We start from the raw sequence: 19,207 nt of genomic DNA, 5'->3' as shown, positions 1-19,207 counted from the left end.
CATTCCAAATGTTAGAGAAGTAGAAGTATAGACATCGTGTCAGGATTTAAAATACTCATTGCAGAATGACGCCTATCATGTTCTACTGCATCATTGACTTGTTATTCCTGTGGATGCAGCATTTTCTGTTGTGGCCAGTTGAGGTGAGGCTCATTTTAACTGCTTCTTATGCTGCTGGCTCGTTCAATCCGCCACGATGCATCATATTTTATGAACATATTTTGTATGTAAAGCCTCGATCCTCCTGAAGTATCCAGTAGCCATATTTGTTTCAAGTACATGTAATGTACTAAAAAGTGTAATATTTCCCTCTGAAATTCCAGAAATGAGGATAACTAAAATAGTAATATAATAATAATAATTTGCTAATTTGATATTTAGTTCTCGATAACTTCCATACATACAAACTCCAGACATTAAAACAGAGTCAAATTGTTTGTCACAGTTACTTTTGTAGTTATTTGATCTTGTCTTTAAATTTAACTTTATCCTATTTTATTGTAGTTATCTTTTATTTATTGTTTTTTTTAATTGTTTTTTAATGATATGACGCTTTGCTTTTATGTTGCCTTTTACTCATAAATTGTGTTACAGAAAATAAAGTTCATTATTTGAAAAGTTTGTAACTTTTTAACTCTGTATTGTAGGTCGATGGGAATGTCCGTGGCACCAGTGCGACATATGCGGTAAAGATGCGGCGTCCTTCTGTGAGATGTGTCCCAGTTCTTACTGCTGCCAGCACCGTGACGGACTGCTCTTCATCTCCAAGCTGGACGGTAAGCTGTCCTGCAGTGAACACGACCCCTGTGGCCCTGAACCGCTGGAACCGGGGGAGATCCGAGAGTACACCCCTGAACCCAGAGCCCTGACCTCTGGGCTGGGCATGGCCGTCATCCCCGCCGCCGCCGCTTCTAACGCAACCACCAATCTGAACCCGACTGCCAGGAAGGCCAAGGACAGCAGTGCCGGCGCTGACGTGTGTGCTTCTGAGTCATTTCCTGCTTTTTCCATCCCGGTGCCCATCACCATTCCTGTCGCTGCTCCTGCCGCCTCGCCTCCCCCCAGCAGCTCCGATGCTCCCAGCAGCCCGCAGGCGTTCGACCTCCCGCACTACTCGCCCATCTCTTCATATGAGGAGGAGAGGGACGTCTTAGAAGAGGAAGAGGAGGAGGAGGAGGAGGAGGAGGATGAGGAGGAGGAGGAAATTCTGACAGAAGTGGAGGAGGAGTTAGTGGAAGAGAGTGAGAAAGAAGAGAAATCAGATCCTCATGAAGAGGATGGAGAGGCGGTGATGGAGGAGGCCAGGCTGGAATACTTGGAGATCAAAGAGGATGAAGAGGAAGAGGAGGAGGACGACGATGCCGATGACGACGACGACGACGACGAAGACGATGAAGACGATGACGACGACGACGACGACGATGACGAGGAGGAGGAGGAAGAAGAGGAGGAAGAGGAGTAACATACAGATGATTATTATTTATACTGGCACAGTACATGGAGGAAGAACAAGCAGTCAGACAACAAGACATCACAGTCGCTGCAGTGGGGAAACACTTGGCGATCAACCAATCGCATTACACAAGTAGACCAGTCTGTCACTGTTTTTATCCAGTGTGCAGGTGCACGTACGGAGGAATTTTTAGGACAACACTAAAATCAGTTCATAAATAAATTGTGATGTCATTAAATAAACAGAATAAATACTGTGTAGACTCACAGCAGTTGCACAAATTATTTAAAGATTTATTGATTTAGTTTTGTCCTATTAATGGCTCCATGTTCCCTGACCTTGGTACACACTTGCTGTCGAGGCAGTTCATGTCACAGTGACTTTGCACAAACTGGCTGCACCTTCATATGGGAGATCTGACAGAGAAAAATTAATCTGGAACTGCGACATAAAACTTGGCGTTTGTAAACATATTTCACTCCGATGTACTTGTTTTCTCACATTTCGACCAATTTCACCTGACGATTTGTTTTGGTATTTCTTTGAGTAGTAGTTCAGGTGTCATATATGTCAGCGAGTTGACCTGCAAAAGCTTAAATGTAGTTGGAGACAATTATTGTATCTGGTGTGTTGGTGTTTAATGCAAGAAAAGACTACACTAGCTTCCTGTCAGGGTGGGGACTAAACTCTGCAGCCCATGAATCCTGGGACAGGAGGATTACCAACAGTCACAGACTTCTAACCCGGTTACATTGGAATTACACTGGCCTCATTTACATGGCTGCAGTTGGATGGTGGCTGTGGTGACAAAAGTATCAGAAAAAAAAAACATGAATTTGTCTGTAAATAAACCAGTTTCAGTCAGGTTGTGCTTTCAGTCATGAACACTGTTCCAAATGAAACATAACCAGCCTCTGCTGAACTGAAACTTGTCCGTGTGGTCAGTGGACTTAGTTCAGTGATTGTGTTATTTTACTGGACGCACACTCCTGTCTATATCACCTGCCACAACCACTTGAATCCACTTCCCTCCAGGATGGACGACCTGATGCGCAGGAGTCATCGCTTCCATCAACACCGCTCTCCCCTTCGTTTCCAGTTCTTCTTCACGCCTCAGATCATTAGGTGGTGGTTCAAGATGGGACCATCTATAAAAATGTGAAAGTGCCAGATGATAGTGATGGTGATAGTTTTGGATTGAAGCTGCTAGTAGCAAGTATGAGGAAGAAATATTCTCTTGACCATTTCATGCCAAAAAAAAGGATCCTAAACTGACATGGAGTCAGTGTTTGACCAGGCTTCATGTCAGGGTGGGAAAGATATAGAGAAAGTATTTATGCCATCATGGAACACTAAAACTGTCTAAGATAAAGAAGCTAGTAGGTTATTTAGCAGCTCCATAAGTCAGGCTGAGGCAGGTTGGACTGCACAGACTGATGCTCCGGAAGCTGGTAGAGTAAAACGAAAACTCAGTCTTGCCCTTGTGGTTGCTGGTGGTCGTGATGCAGAGATAGCACTAAGTTCGCTCGAGTGTGTATGCTGTTTATATATTATTCTGTGACGCACAAATGACAACGGGCGTGAGTGGGGGTGTTAGCTCTCCCTCTCCTCGTTCTTGACTCTCCACCGAGGGGAAACAAAAGTCGTCGATTGGATAACGAAAACGACGGACTTCTGCCACGATGCTTGCACTTCAGTATGTGTTCTTGCCACATGCGTTTCGCTCTGTCTTCAAGCTTATAATATTGTCTGTGTGTTATCTGCCAATGCCTTAGAGTGTATTTCTTTGGAGATATTTTTAAGGAATGGTTTGGCGCCCGTGAGAGCCAAGTTTCCCTGATAATGCCTTTTTACAGTTGCCCAACAAGCAATGTTTCATTCCAGTGTAATTATGACCTGTTTGATCTCAACCATTGACCAGTAAACTGCTATATAAATATATAAGAAGATGAAGTTATAAAATAAGCACTTTGTGCTGGCCTTGTTCTTTTTTCATTTGTTGATCTAACATTAAACTACATAGAAAACATATATCTGTACATTTCTAAAATTAAAGCCACATTTTTTTTTTTGATGATGGTCAGACATTTTCAAATCCCAGTCATGTGGCATTAAATTAATTTAATTAAATCACATAATTCCACATTTCAGGACTATTGTGCACAAATGCAATTATTTATCTCCCATGTCCTTTTAAAATGTATTAAAAGTTGGTCAAAAATGTTTTTTCAACAACGGAGCTCCCAGGGCAGGGCCCACAGCTCCAGTTTGATCCTGCAGCTGAACACTGACATGAGCTCAAGGATTGACCTGTGACCTGTGAAAACCTTGAGCTGATAAACCACCTGCTGATGTTAATAATAATAATTATACATTTTATTTATAGGCACCTTTCAAGGCACTCAAGGACACTGTACAACACACCGTAAAAGAGAAAATGCAAGTACAAGGCATGAAATACAAAATAAATAACTAAATAAACTCATAACTCCAAATTTAATTATTTATTTATTTCTGCTGTTTGTCATCCTTGTGCCACTGCTGGACAAAAGCCATGGTCTGTAGTAGACAAAATATGATGGTAGATAGTTAATGCCTTTCCCAGTGCAAAATTATTAACACAAGTTTTATTGGAAAAACACAATATTTTTTATTGTGTTTGGGAGAAACTGTTTCCAATGGCCATCCTCAAATCATTACATTACCTGTTATCCAGGGCTGATGCCAGGTGGCACAGGAAGCAGTCAGAGGGGGGCCCATGGGAAATGCGTCTGACTTACTAAACCTCTGATTGGTCAATTGTTTCATAAGACGAGACCTATTTGAGATCTGGGACCAAGTTAAATCTCTATTAGCCGATACTCAAACAGAGACATGGAGTGGAGATGCTGTGGTAAACTTTATTTTTCGCTTTTTACAGCAATGTTTCCAGAGACGTTACAATTGTTTTTGGATTCAGCCATGAGAGATCAGAGATGTAAATCAAGCACACTATCTTCACACCCACAGAGTCCAGAGACGAGGCGTGATTAGTCACAATAAGTAAAAACACCAGTGTGGGTGAACCATGGGTAAAATAATAGAAAAGGCAGCTTCAACAAAGATTGATGGAGAGATTTAAAAAAGATTCTTCAACACTAACACACACACACGCTCAACTCAAGTTCAAAAATAAATCATACATCACAAGCCAGACTCATAATGAGTGTAAACATGTAGAAATACATTCAGACTCATGAAGGCTGAATACAGATACAGAGTGCTTTAAAATAATGGCATTTTAACCCGTCATTCTGCTTAAATTCATTTATGCAGGCAGGAGACATATAGAGAAATTGATTGATGGATTTAACAATTTTAAAAATAATGAATCCATTTAAGTTTCTTTAGGTTTTTCTAAAATTGACATTTGGCCATTATCAGAGAGTGAGCTCATAGCTTCTAAAGCTCACAATGGTGACTGGGTCTGATGACACTGACTTAAACTCTTGACTTTAAAGTCTCCTGATGGCCCGCAAACATGCAAAAAATATAACTAATGTTAAAAGGCAAGAGAAAATATGGGACTTTTGTAAATTCTACTTTTTTAATACCTTCTAAAGCCATTTTTCAGCCTGCAGCTCCCCTATAACATGATTTTGTTTCTTTATTTAATGTCATATAAAATGATTTTCCTGCTTTTTGGCGAATGATAATCAAGTTAAACATGTCTGAGTGTCCCTCAATGCATCACCAGTTGTAGTTTTTGAAAATGCTCTCAACCTATTTTATTTTGAAAATAGTTTGCAATAGAAAGTTCAAGTGATGAGCTAAACACGTTAAACCACAGAACAGAAAATTCAACTGTGAACACTAATTTTGTCTTTACTTGTTTTGTTCCAGCGACAGTTTTACTGGTTTGAAGGGATTTTATTTGGCTTATAGTAACGTCCCTTTTTGAGGCACAAGCTTTTATTTCATTTATTTTTTGCTTTCAGTGTGGGGACAGATGACATGAGATGATGTTATAGAGATGAGATATCTTAAACCAGCAAAAACTTTTGCAAGTGGAATAATAAAAAGTTGCTGGAAAAATTTAACTGAATACAAAAGTTTTCACTATGCCTCAAATTCAGGCCACAGTGGATTCATGCTAGGATTTGTAATGATTTGCAATACCCCTTGATTTTACACTTTACAATATATTGCCATTATTTTTGACAGTTTTTTCCACAGAAATGCATAAAAAGCTCAGATATTATACACAAGGGCAGAAAAATTACTGTAAAATTTAAGGTCCATCAGAATTTTGAAACATTATTTCAATAAGCTTTTAATTTTACATATTTGTATTTTACACCAGTCTCTTTTCAACAGCCTGCAATAAAAATATTGTGCATCAAAATATCAACACATATGACATGAACACATCAAAGCAGCAACATGGGGGAGACTGAGATTGTGTCCACTTATTTCCCCACATCTGGCAACACAATTTAAAAGGCAATAAATTAGTGACTTGACTCTTAAATATATATGTAAATACTGTTCTGAGAACATTGAGAGATGACAGTTTGTATCATATTACAACATTCACCCACAAGGCTTTTTCCTGTGTTGGTTAAATCGACAATTTGTCACCAAAGCCGAGGGGAACATTGATCATCATCATTTCTGTAGAAGTGGAGTTTTTCCTAAAACCTTTCAGAGTTCATCTTCAAGGGAACATTTCACTGCAAGAAATGACAGAAAGATCATTTGATATTTCCATATGTGTACCATACCACATATGCCATTTAGAATTACAAAATAGAACTTGTAGGAAACTGTCTTCAAATGTTCTTCCAGTCAGTTTAGGTCTTGTAGTTTTATAACAGATCTTGACATTTTAGCAACCATCACCTAAAATCAGCTTTTATTTCCTTTAGACAGAATCTTAGCTTATGTTGCAAAAGATAATTTACCAGATACATGTTGTACATACTGTCAGCATGGATGTATTATAAGAACTGGATACAACACTCCAAGATGGCGCCTGTTTGTTTCAATGAAAAATTACTTGGAAAGCACATAAGCCAAAAATGTCTTTTAGGTTCCAGGTGTGCCCCTGAATTGTGTGGCCCACTGCTCGAGTATTAGTGTTTCTCTCGCTGGCTGCGTGGACTTTATATTGGGATGGTGTCACACGACTAAAAACAGCTTTAATGTTTTTTGAGATGTCTCTTTTATATTGGTGGTCTAAAAATGCTTTTTGGGCCGCTTAATGTTTTTGCACTGCAGTACCACAATTGGCCACAGGAGCAAATCAGCAGCAAGGCTCAGTAGCGGGGCTCATCAGCTCTCTTAATACATCCATAGTTGTCACATGGCAAAAGTTGTTGTAATGTTGTGGTAAACACACATGTGGTCCTGCCATTTCTACTGTGGCTACAAAGGCCTTTATAAAGATCACGGATATCTTTTCATTCATGCATTGTACCAGATTTGTCAATGTTTCATAAGTGTTCATTTCAATGGAGTATGGCTGAGAACATAGGAGCATTTCGTTTTGTTTCTTGACACATGCCCTCATTGGATTCACTCCATTGGTGTAGGCTTCATTGAAGATGTGCAGGCCTATCAAATGGGTTTCCACAATGAGGTAAATTGCAGTTCAAAGTAAACAAAAATTAAATGCTGTAAACAAAACATTCACCATCCCGGAGCACTGCCCTTGCTACAACAATAAACAGCATCAATCAAGTTTTCTCTGTCACTGTGGACTCAGTCAGATCCCTCTTTCCTGTCAGTGCTGTTTAAACGTCCTCATCACTGCAGATCATCTTTTAACCACAGCACATCTTCAGACTGTTTAACAGCACAGCTTTAGGCATATGTTTATTCCATGATATGGTCCAGCTCAGAGAGGTGACCAGCTGATGTGGGAATAAAACACAGGACATAACTGGGTGAAAGATGGAAGTGTTGGTTTTTAAATCCCTCTCCACCCAGTAACAGTTGCAGCCGTAGTGGATCCTCTTCTATAAAGCTTTGTAGCCCACAGTTCTTTATGGCACAAAAGAAATAAACATATTTAACAAGGTATAAACAGTACCGTTTGATTTCTTTTACTGTCACTTGGATACCAGATCCAGAGCAAAAAATCTGATGCCCATCCAGCATTTCCAGGTTTGACTCCAGCTGAGGGAATGTGACCACTTGTGTTTCCCTTCCCGCTGCTCAGAATCAGTTGTTGTGGCAACAGGAGTAGAAATATGAGTCTTTCTTCTGGCCCAAGTCGACGCCAGGTTCCTCTGCTGAAACAGAGAGATTTTGTTTGAAATCTTCTACTCAGCAGTTTCAGACGATGGATCTTTTACATTGAAGAAAACCTTCCCTTGCAGCTCCTCGGATATTTTTTGAACACATTACTCATTGTTTTTACAATTTGGTTTTATAGAGATTAAACAAACAAAATAAAACATGTTCATGTGTGAGCTTTAGAGGTGCTGGAAAGTAGAATTTGTTGCCTTTAGACAGAGCCAGGCGAGCTAGGCCTGGCTAGGTACAATAAGCTAAGCTAACTGGCTGCTATGAGACTGTACTTTAAGCCCCTGGATCTGAACTACTTTTCTGTTCATAGTGTGTATACAGAAATATTTCTGTTGCACGTCGAGGGTCTTTCTTCCACATCTGGCTCCTCACATGTGGTGTTCCCCAGGGATCCATTTTAGTGCCCATCTAATTTATTTGGAGCTGCCAATGAACCACATACTGTATTTCTGCTATACAAAATCAATTTCCACTAATTTGCCACTTCTGTGCCACCCCAAAGTTTGGTTACTCAGTAAATACAAATCCTGGCATGCCGTTCAGATTTGGAGATGGCTCTGAATATTTACAACTGTAACCTAAATCTAAACCTGCCTTTCTGGACTTGTCCACTTTCACTTTTAGAAAGCTAAGGCTTTGTTTGTTTCAAATATACTTTGGGCTTTTGTGAAAAGCAGCAGATTACTGAGCTTTTCTTTTAAGTGCTTCATGTTGTCTTTATGGTGAACCATTTCCACCAGCATCAGACCCTTGTAAGTCAGTCAAAGTTGTTGTTGTGGCAATTCATACAGCCTCTGAATATACACTGTGACCAATTAACAACTCTAAATGCCATTTGAGAGAGAGGATTCATGCAAAAAAAGGGGCGTATGTGCATAAAACACTTACCTGTCATATACTGGAAGGCAGTGTTGTTGTAATCCTCAGCAACTTTCTGGAATAACTCATCTGAGAAGCAGAGGAAGAATAGTTAGTTCATACATCATGGCACAATAAAAACCGGTCCACTCACATTAGTAATACCTGTTTTACTGAATATGTGTGAGATCGCTGTGAGCAACAGACAGAATATTACCTTACTTTATTACAAGAAACTAAATAATTAAAATAATTTTCATAGATCCAGTCCTAAATACTGTATTGTATCAGTTTCACATACAAAAAGAAAAACAAAAAAAAAGAAAGAAGATTAACTGCAGAAAAACGTACTGTAAAATGTCCGTGTTAAACTCTATGTACCTACATTAAAAATAATAATAAATAAAATCTTTAAAAATGACATTTCAATTCACAAATAAAAAGAACCCAACGAAGATCCATGGTTAAAAAAAAAAAAAGTATCTTTGGCTTTTTTGTCACAGGTGAAACGCAGTCATGTGTCCATGTTTCTCTAACAGGTTACAACAGCGTATAGTATTGTTGATTTGAGATATAATCACAAGAGGATGCTCTACAGAGAACAGAAATGAATGGCAGACTGTCAGTAGATAAACACAACTGCTGGTCACCTCTGTGCAGAAGCTAATTATCCTTGACAACGTTTCTACTGGGTGGCTCTTTTAGACATAAGTGTCCATTATGGCAGTGTTTGTGCAATATTCAGCACCTGGTGTGAGAGGGAACAGTATCACCGCTGATTGGGATAGTAATGCTCTGAAGGAAGAAGACTGTTTTCTGTTCTCTCACAGGCCGCATCAGCAATGGAGTTTAAAACATAGTTTGCAGTTGAAGCCATTATATGAGCAAGGGACAGTCAACCTGCTTCTCTTCTTGTGAATCCCGTTAAATTTTCTCATCTTCTTCATGATTTATAAAGAGAATTTATATTTCATAGTGGTCAACAGTGAATAAGCAATAATAGACAAGACAGTTTAGAATCTCGTCATTCATGTGTATCCAAATGCTGCATGTAGAGCACTCTGAGTTTTGCTCATTATAGTGGTTGTATGAAGGGTTTAAAAACCTCTTGTGCTTCCTATGAAAAAAAGAGTTAAAAACTGATTTGACAGTCTCCTATTTTACAAGCTTTAGTATTTATATAGTATTTAATAGTATTTCAAGTGGCCTAACAGATTTCAGTGCAGACTTCTTTAGTGAGGGAATCAGCTGTGTTGATTACTGACTTTTCTCATGTTTGGGTTTTGCTTTTCTGTGCATCTTAAACTGGTATTAAACAATGTTTTTCCTTAAGAACCAAGTATTAACAGCTCTCTTGGGTTTTTACTGCTACAATTCTGAGGGAAACCCACTTACTCCACAAACAGACCATGAATAAATACTGCTGTGTTTAGAGCCTACCACACGTGTTAAATGCAGTCTGCAGATGACTAAGGTTGTGACTCACCCACGTTATTTCCTGTTTTACTGGAGGTCTCAAAATGTTGTGCACCAATCTCTGTGAAAGCAACAAAAACATCAAGGTTAGATGTCAGGCTGAGGCACAGACTTGTGCAAGAGGACAGAAGTTTTGTCCATGTGCCAATTCCTACTGATTACGCACAGAGGCTGACAAAGGTCATGGCTTTATTAATATTCTTTAACAAGGTTACAAGCACTTCAGTAATCTAATTATTCCCCAATTTCAGAAACATCCATGGAAATGGAGAACATTGTTTCCATTTTTTCAGGTTCAAAGATTAACTTTTAACGCAGCTAAGTTTCTGTTGGTAGGAACTCCTTATGTGGCCAATATAAAACCTTAACCTCCTATTTTCATTTCAGTGCACAAGTTAAAGCAGACGCTGTCTGCGTGACACACACGTGAGAAGCGTGTCTCACGTCTCATGGCTGCGTCATGTGGTCTAGAGACTCGGTCTCTCGCCTATCTTACACGCGTGACATGCGGTTCCCAGCAAAAGGACGGGACAGAGAAAAGTCCTGTTGATAGTCATATTGAGTTGATACCAGCAAAATTACATAAAAGAGACACCTTTCACTATAATTTTAATGTCTATGCTGAATCTGACAGACATGAAAATATATAAATAGCTTTTTTTAACCATTTTAGCAGCTGCATGTTGAGACAGTGACATTTTTAGTGATGTTTTCTGTCAAAAATAATTCAGATATTAATTTATAATGAAGAGAAAGCAAACATTTGAGTGGCATGCAAACATAATCAAAGAAATAATCAATTTCAAAAACAAAAATAATGATTAGCTGCAGCCCAAATAAAGTAAAAAAAAAAAAAGAACTTCTAAAATGAAAGTATATCACTAAACAGATTGCTTATACAGTATTTTAACAGACTGCATTGCAGTGCACATACAAATATGATACAATAAAATGAAATCGATATCATGGATATGTTGTGTGTGTAAACACAAGAAAAACTGTCAGTTTTCTGTTGGTCATAGGACAATAATTCATGTTATAAAGTTAGATATCTTAATTAAGACTGCAGGAAACTAATGTATCATTAATTACACACAGTACATTAGTAACAACTAACTAAATGAAAAATGAACCGCTGACCAGGCCACCAGGTCAAGAGATAAGGGCAGGTATATAACATTGAGACTCTAGTTACCTTCAGCAAAGTCCTGAACATCGTGGTAGTCGATTTGGCGCAAACTCCGATCTCCTTCAATCAGGTCGTTCTTCGTGCCGCACAGGTAGATCTTACAGTGCTGGAGTGTACAACACAGACAAAAAAAGCAAAGCAAAACAAGAACAATGTTACTGAGTGAACTGGTGCCTCACATACAACTTAAGACTAAAGAAGCTCTCTTACTTCCTCGCAGTTTTGCAGCTCTTTCACCCAGAACCGAGCTCTCTGGAAACTGCTGCTGTCAGTGAGATCTGAAAGACAAAAATGACAAAGCAACCATGCTGAGTCACCAACAGTGGTTTGATATGTGTGTATATATATCTATATATATATATATAGATATAGATATGAATAGACTTTTAGTTTTCCACAAAGGATTCCATATTCTCCTTCAGATGTGTGTATAAACACACGCATGCAAAAGGAGAAGCAGAAGGAGTGTAGTATTAACTAACTGAAATCCGCAATCAGTCTAACAATTCTGACCACTTCTGTCAATTTTTAACAATGGACATGGTCAAAAATATTGAATGTAATGAAACATAACCTGGGATAACAATTACTAATTTGTGCAGATGAGGTTAAAAAAACAGGGTAGAAAACACAGGTGGAATAAATTCTACAGAAAGACGACGGAAGATCAAGAAGAAGGCCAGCAGACCAAAAAGAGGATATTAAATAAAATATGACAGGAGTGTGACTAATCCAGTGGGAAATGCCATCGGTTATTTTGTAAGAGGCAAAGTTCCTCAACTTGCAGCAAAGACGTAAAGAACATTTAGAAAATGTGTAAAGTAGCAAATCTTAACCCGAAAAAGGAATATTCAGAGAGAAACATTTTATTAGCATGATATGAATTCAGCTTATTTGAATTGATATGTTGAAAGATAAAGCAGTAAACAATCCTGGAGTCACACAAGGTATTATCTGTGATCAGACTGTATCAAGCTTTAATTATATTCTCCACAGTAACTGTGTCCACATTCTTTCATTGACTTCGTGGTACAGGGCTGTGATTGCGGTGAGCAGAAGTTATTGGGAAATGGGGCAGATAACTGATAACTCATTCCTCAACTTGCTCCATCTTGTCTTCACTATCAACAGTTTCTACCAGCATCACAAACTTGCAGGTAAAAAAACAGACTAGTAACCATAGCCACTGTAACAATCCTAACATCCTAACAAGACATTTTTAAGGAAGTGAACGCCAGCTACATGTGCATGTGAAGTTGGTAGTTTAGAGAAGCCTACAGCTGTTCTGGGCTGTTGTTTGCCACCAGAGGTTGAGCTATGACACCTGAAAGCTCTCCATAAGATGATTAAGCAGTGTAGTTTTACCATAGCAGACTAGGGCCGCCCGGGCTCCTCTGTAGTAGATTCTGCTCATAGCTTCGTATCGCTCTGATCCAGCTGTGTCCTGGGTGAGTATGAGAGAAGAGAAGAGTGGGACGAAGGTAAGAACGACGGCGATCCTTCTATACAGGGTGAGATGATACGCGAGAGAAGACCGTGCTTCCTGTTAAACTCTGTTAAACTCAGTTAAATGTAGTCATATGTGTCTCTATCCAGGTTAATCTCCCCTCATAGCTACAGAGTAGTGGAGTCACTCAAAACTGTGATTCAAATATATGCAAGTACTGCGAGTAAATCATTATGTAAATATGATAAAAGTATCATCGTAAGTATTTAAATCCTCTGACTCACAGCTATGCAAGTGTAACTGGCCTTCTGTTATTTCCTTGACAGACATCACATTTAAACTGGACAGTGAGATGGACAGAGGCTATTAGTTCTGTATGTACAGTAGTTACATTGTTGTGCAAATGACTGTATGCATGAGAATGCAACATTTCAAGTTCAGAATAATATTACAGATATTAATACTGCCTTACAAAGGCAAAATGCAGTCACCACATATTTTGTTCAAACTGACAGAATTTGATATTTTTACATTTCTTTTTTTTTGACAATCTTACATTATAATGGAGAAAAACACCAGTTTTAGTAGTCCTGCTGAATGTTAACTAGCCTAGCACAGTATTGAAGTGATTTGATGTTGTCTTGGAATTGCATATTGAAACTGTATTTAATGAAAGAGGAATTTACTAAACTTGCTAATTATTTCAAATGTACAAGAGAGCTGAAGAAACACGAAAACCCATTTTTTGGCTGTAACAGTAATTAATAATCTGTATAAAAGGCACAAAATATATGTTTTACAGCATTTTTATCTGTCACACAGTTTGAGCAAGAGCCTTCTAACTTCAAACCTTTTGTACTCGACTTCAGCGTTACCGTAGTTACTACTCTCTGATTTTGTTAGGCAGAATACACTGTGGTGCTTTTAAAGAGGATGAAAGGAGCTGATGTGATGTGACTGGCTATTAGGCCGTTATAGGGGCCACATTTTCACATCTCACCTGGCTACAGTACAAACACTCAAATTCACATGATGTGGCCTCCAACTCACCCATATGCCCAGGGTAATCACTTTCTCTCCCACCTGGATTGGTTTAGCAACAAAAGCAGCACCGATAGTCTGTCAGGAAGAGAAAACAAGTGCAGTAAAGCATTAGACACTCATGGAGTCCCTGTCGACTGTGGGTACTCTCAGTCTGAACATTCACAGACCACAGTCTAAATGGGCACTAATGGGCGGCAGGATGAAGTAGGGTTAGACTGATACTTGTGTGCTATCTGAAGTGCACATCACATTGTTCCCTTCTTAAAATAGATATTGTACACAACTGCCAAAAGAGGGCAAGGGCCAATTTATCACAACTCGTTATCATGCAGTTTTTCCAGTTAAACTACTAAAAATCACATTAGGATCGTTACTGATACAGCTATGAATAAGCAGCATTTACTGTTGTAAGTGGCCGAGGTGGAGCTGGTTTTAACTACTTTATATAGAGCTAGGTAGTTTAGTCCTTCAAAAGGGTCACAAGATGAATGTGAGGGCTTGTGAGGTGATTAATGGGACAGGAAAGAAATGAAGAAAAAACTAAGTACTGTTACAGAAGTACATTATATATATATATAATTAGTGTATAATTTGACCTTTTTGTGCCTCCCAGTTATTGAAAGGCTTTGGTGGGACTGCTAATAACTCATGGACATCTGAAATGTAACATGGGCCTACTGAATAAGTACTTTACAAAAAGGGAAGTAGATCCTGATTTTTAGTAAAGCCAAAAATGTTGGGAACTACCTATTTAATCTTTAACAACAAACCTTTTCATTTATTTTTAATGTAGTATCTCAATCTGCAAAGTAACTAGTAATTATAGAAAAAAATGTTATTCTTCCCTCTGAAGCATCGTGACATAGAAGTATATGTATAAGTAAATAACAGATACTTGTAATACATGTAAATGTACCCAATTACTTTCCCCCTACTGTGAACTACTGAGTTCTTACAGTATGTAAATGAGAAATGTATGTTTCTGGTGGACTTTCTAAAACTATTACAGTGTATTTTTTAAACAGGACACAAGTGAGGCATGACTGAATAGTTTCCACATTAATATGTAGGATACTTACATAAACCCTTGTCTAATGCGGTATGCGTTAAAAGAGACAAACTACAACATTACTACATCCAGAGATTCTATCAGAGCTTTTATGGTGATGATGATCCCAGACTTCAGCCTCTATTACCACAACATCCTCGGGGATAAATATAAAAGTAATACTTTTCTTCTAGGCAGCAGTCAGGGAAGGAATCAGCAACGGGCAGACATGGAAATTAAAGCGGAGCAGCTGACACTCACATTCTGGTACGGGCCAACCAAGAAGCGATGATGAACATATCTCTCCACCAGGCTGGTCTTCCCCACACTCTCCTTTCCCAGCATCACCACTTTGGCATCCACACGCATTGCACTCATAGTAACTGAGTTTTGAAAAGCCCAGGACAAGCAAACGGATGGGGCTGGGGGGGTTGTTAATTTAAGAGGCAGCTGCAGATGAGTGAAAATAACAATTAAGTCTTAAACACAATTTGCATTTATTTAGAAACAGAAAATAATCATTTTCTAGACTGAAAATTATGACACGTGCTCTAACCCTTCATGATATTTAGGAATTGCCAAATTCTAAATATTTCTGGTATTACTTACAAATCGTTTCACTTCCTCTTATTGTCTATTTCTGCATCATCTGTTGTGTCTGCGGTTAACTGGTGTATTTTCACACTTTACACACAGATCTCTTCATAAAAAGATTCCATACTTGAAACATGAAATGTTTTTAAGTGAAACTTAACTGTAAATTAAGACTGCTACTAGAGATTAATATTATATGACTCACTGTTTAGAAAAAAATCATTCGAGCTGCAGCTAACAATTATTATCATTATCATCTAATCTGATGATATTTCCTTGGTTCAACAATTAATCATTTAGTCTATAAAACGTCAGAAAATAGTGACAACACAGCCATTACAATACAAAGTGGTTGTTTTGTCTCATTTTGTCAAAGATACTCAATGTTATGAAATAGAGAAGAGCAGGAACTCTTTATAAATGAAAACTGCTCAAACGATAAGTTAATTATGGAAGTAGTTTTCGATTATTTTTCTGTCAATCGACTAATCATTTAATCAACTTATTGCTGCAGCTCCATATGCCTCCTGTAAGTGTTTTACTTAGCTGGATTTCTCTGCCCAACAATCCAAACACCCATGTATTCACTTCATAAATTACAAATTCATATAAAAAGAGCAGTAAAAGTTATATAAACTGTATTTGCACTTGAGAAGTGACTAAATAAAACGCATAACGACCTGATAATAACTAATAAAATAACATGTATATGTTTTAATAGACTGAGTTAGTTAGCTTCAGCACAACTGTAAATGAGTGAATTAACTACAAAGCAACAAGCACTAGCTTTCGATATATCACCTCACCTTTTGATTTGTTTCACTTCGTACTGTTTACTTAAAATTTCAGCTGTATCAAGCTGTTAAGTTGCGTCACTTTATATGATTCAACTTCATAAAAAAATATACTTGAGTTGAGTTTGATTAAATTAAGTAAAAATATGAGTCGTTCAGTTACCTCAACATGACATGGCCAAAACACCAGCCCAGCATTACTGGTCACTGGGGTTTGAGAGCTAGCCTAGCTAACTTCAGCACCATACACAAATACTGGAAACTCACCTGGTACGTAGCTTGACTCAACAAATCTTTTACATCAGGAGCCAAACCGGGGCTGTCATCCGTGGTTACCACACCTGATTTAAAGTGAAGACGGTCGCAGTGAAACCGCTCGTCATTTCTGCCCAGCCTTGCTAAACCGGCTGCTGCTGTAGAGTGGCAGCTAGCTAGGTTAACCCCACCGACACTGTTGCGCAATGGCTGAAATTACAAGCAAAGCCGTCAGTTGGATGAGGTTACAGACAGAGACGGTAAACATCGTCTGCGGTATACAGGAGCGCCATTCTCTGAAAACAAGTCCAGCTAGCTGATGGGGGACGGCGAGCAGAGGGCAGAGCTGGTTCACGTTTCTGAGGGGAAAAAAATATCCAGCTGAGCTTTGTTTGTTTGGGTGGGAACCACGGAGGCGAGGAGAAGCGGGTTGCAAGAAGGAAGTGCCCGAATTGCATGACACAACCACCGGATGTTGGGAAGCCCAGTTGGCTGTGCAGCCTGTGGCAATGGTGCTGAAGTTAGCTAACTGAGAGCAACATTTGTAGTGTCTAATAGGTGCAAAAATTAGGGTTTTCACTTATTGTATTTTTCTACATTAAATCACACATTTAAGATTAATTGGAGAAAGCATTTTTTTTTTTTGCAAGAAATTATCTCTTTATGCGGAACTTATTTTCTAAATGTTTTTTGACCAACTTTTTGGTGGCCTTCTCTTACTGATGTGTTATACAATAGATAAAATCCTAATTAAGCAATCAGAACTTCAATTAAAAAAAAAAAAGCTCTATTAGAATGGAAAATTATTTACAATTTTCTCTTCATCAATATATAGCTCAAAGGTGACATTTTATACAAAAACAGATCTATCTTCTTAAAGAATTGCTTTGATAGGAACATTGTTTTGGTGAGTCAGCTGATCTGCTCTCAGGTCATATGACTGAATGTAGTTCCCATTTCGATTTTACCAACATCAACCACAGAATATACACTTATAATGCAAGTGATATGTAGTAGTTCTGTGGCTCTATACAGAAGTGTTCTTTATCCTATTGACAATGTCATTATTTAACTTTAACTGACACTATTTATGCTGAAATCTGTTCACTACAACCCTTAAAGAATAAAAATAGAGGTATTTATTTAGTATTTCATCATGTCTGGAATAATTGTCTTGGTGGTATTCTATGACAGAAGGCTCGGGAAGGGAATACTGACTATCGGCAAACTCCAGCAGTCCTGCGTGGCCTGCAACAAGCCCTGCTTGACTTTAAAGCAGAGAACAAGTTGCTAAAATACTGCTCTGAGGGGTGCAAATAGCCAGCAAGTAATTTAGCTGGGATCAAAAAAGAAAAAAAAGCTGCAAGATGAAAAGGACACTTTAGCTTCAACTCTGTTTCCTGCGAGGAGGGAAATGTAATCTGAGCCTGCAAACAGTATAAGACTGTGGGCAGGGAAATGGACAGGAAAATTAAATAAAAAAAGGATTTCTGCTTCCAATGGATTTAGGCCAAGCCGGTCAAACAGTACTGGAAGACAGACAAACTTTGATTCAGTTCAGTGCAGAGAGGAAAAACCAGTGGATTGTTAGCCATCTAGCTGAAAACAGGAGCAGAATCAGGTTAAACAAGGAAAAGGATGATCTGATCACTAGTGACAGAAATATAATGATGGCACTGGTACAGGCAGATCTGGAGAACCTGGCTAAGCTGAGAACAATATGGAGATCCACAAGAGCAGGACAGTCGAAAACCAAACACAAAGCTCTAGAGGATTGTCTCAGTTGTGAGCTGGAGCTGCACATGCAGAGGAGAGATGGTGGAGAAGTGGCTCAACATGGCAAGCCAAGTGGTGGAGGACATCGAGCTCCTGATCCAGCGAAATGCTTAACTTCAGGGAATGCCAAGTCACATGATCATATGGATTTGATCACATTGATTTGAACACCTTGTTGGATTCAAACAGTTTGTTTGGAAGAGAAAATACTGAAATATATGCTGTCTTTACAGGAGCTTGCCATAAAAACTGACAAAGAGCAGGTGAAGATGGAAAAGGAGGAAGACAAAGAATGAGACAGAAAAAGGAGAGGAAAGAGGAGAGGGGGAGAAAGAGGGAGGGGAAAACGAGAGGAAGGAGAAAGAGAAACTGCACGCGCGCACACACACACACACATACACACACACACACACACACACACACACACCTTCATTTATATTGTATGACTATATTAAAATGCAATTGCTATTGTGAAAGCTATCACAATATGAGAATATCAGTCAGCCACACAGAACCGCCCACCTGAGTGATGTGATGATAACTGTGGTGAAAAATACGAATCCCATCCAATCAAGAGGACTTAAAGTCACTGGTTCATTTTAGAGCTCTTCTCTCTTCTCTGAGATCTTTAACAGTGTCACCAAAAACTGAGCATTATACCTTCATGGAGGTAGGATCTGTAATCGGACTGTAGGACTGTATAGACTGCATTAGTTTAAGCTGGGTTTACTGAATAACAGAACAGAGTGAGCTTTAATGATTAATCAATTAATCAAGCAACACAAAATGAATAAAAAATGATAACTGATTTATTGTTTAACTTGTTTCAGTTATTTATTTTTGACTATTTTTACGATAGTTTATAGAGAAAACAAATAATCAATTGACCTTCAAAATAATGAACATCTCAATATGTATATTAAATGATAAATACTAGAAATAGCAGTATATCCTGATACACTTCATAATGGATACTGCAATA

At 38.5% G+C, this 19,207-nt stretch overlaps 2 protein-coding genes across 4 annotated transcripts in view; one reads left to right on the top strand and one right to left on the bottom strand.

Annotated features, from left to right (window-relative positions):
- The window catches only part of nsd1b (nuclear receptor binding SET domain protein 1b), a 28,158-nt gene extending 25,841 nt beyond the window's left edge, over positions 1–2,317 (top strand). For both annotated transcript variants that reach the window (XM_087175802.1, XM_087175803.1), the window contains exon 24: positions 648–2,317. In XM_087175802.1, coding sequence (XP_087031928.1) covers positions 648–1,462 — 815 coding nt within the window. In that variant the 3' untranslated portion in view covers positions 1,463–2,317. The remainder of the gene's footprint in view (positions 1–647) is intronic.
- A 2,016-nt stretch (positions 2,318–4,333) lies between these two features.
- On the bottom strand, positions 4,334–16,923 carry rab24 (RAB24, member RAS oncogene family). 2 transcript variants are annotated; one of them, XM_023413071.2, is made up of 9 exons: positions 16,462–16,923; positions 15,068–15,256; positions 13,765–13,833; positions 12,633–12,711; positions 11,478–11,545; positions 11,274–11,373; positions 10,089–10,139; positions 8,633–8,692; positions 4,334–7,725 (listed from the first exon to the last, which is right to left on the bottom strand). In XM_023413071.2, the coding sequence occupies exons 2-9, from the start codon at positions 15,182–15,184 to the stop codon at positions 7,658–7,660; spliced, it is 612 nt and encodes a 203-aa protein (XP_023268839.1). In that variant the 5' UTR covers positions 15,185–15,256; positions 16,462–16,923; the 3' UTR covers positions 4,334–7,657. The 2 variants fall into 2 exon arrangements, with proteins under 2 accessions (XP_023268839.1, XP_023268838.1); XM_023413070.2 differs by having other exon boundaries at positions 4,334–7,728; positions 16,462–16,921.
- Between the last annotated feature and the right edge of the window lie 2,284 nt (positions 16,924–19,207).

The sequence above is a fragment of the Seriola lalandi genome, unplaced genomic scaffold (genome assembly GCF_002814215.2).
Source record: "Seriola lalandi dorsalis isolate HSWRI2012SDOR001 ecotype SW California unplaced genomic scaffold, Sedor1 jcf7180002054502, whole genome shotgun sequence".
NCBI lineage: Eukaryota > Metazoa > Chordata > Actinopteri > Carangiformes > Carangidae > Seriola > Seriola lalandi.
This window is presented reverse-complemented; position numbering and strand designations above follow the sequence as displayed.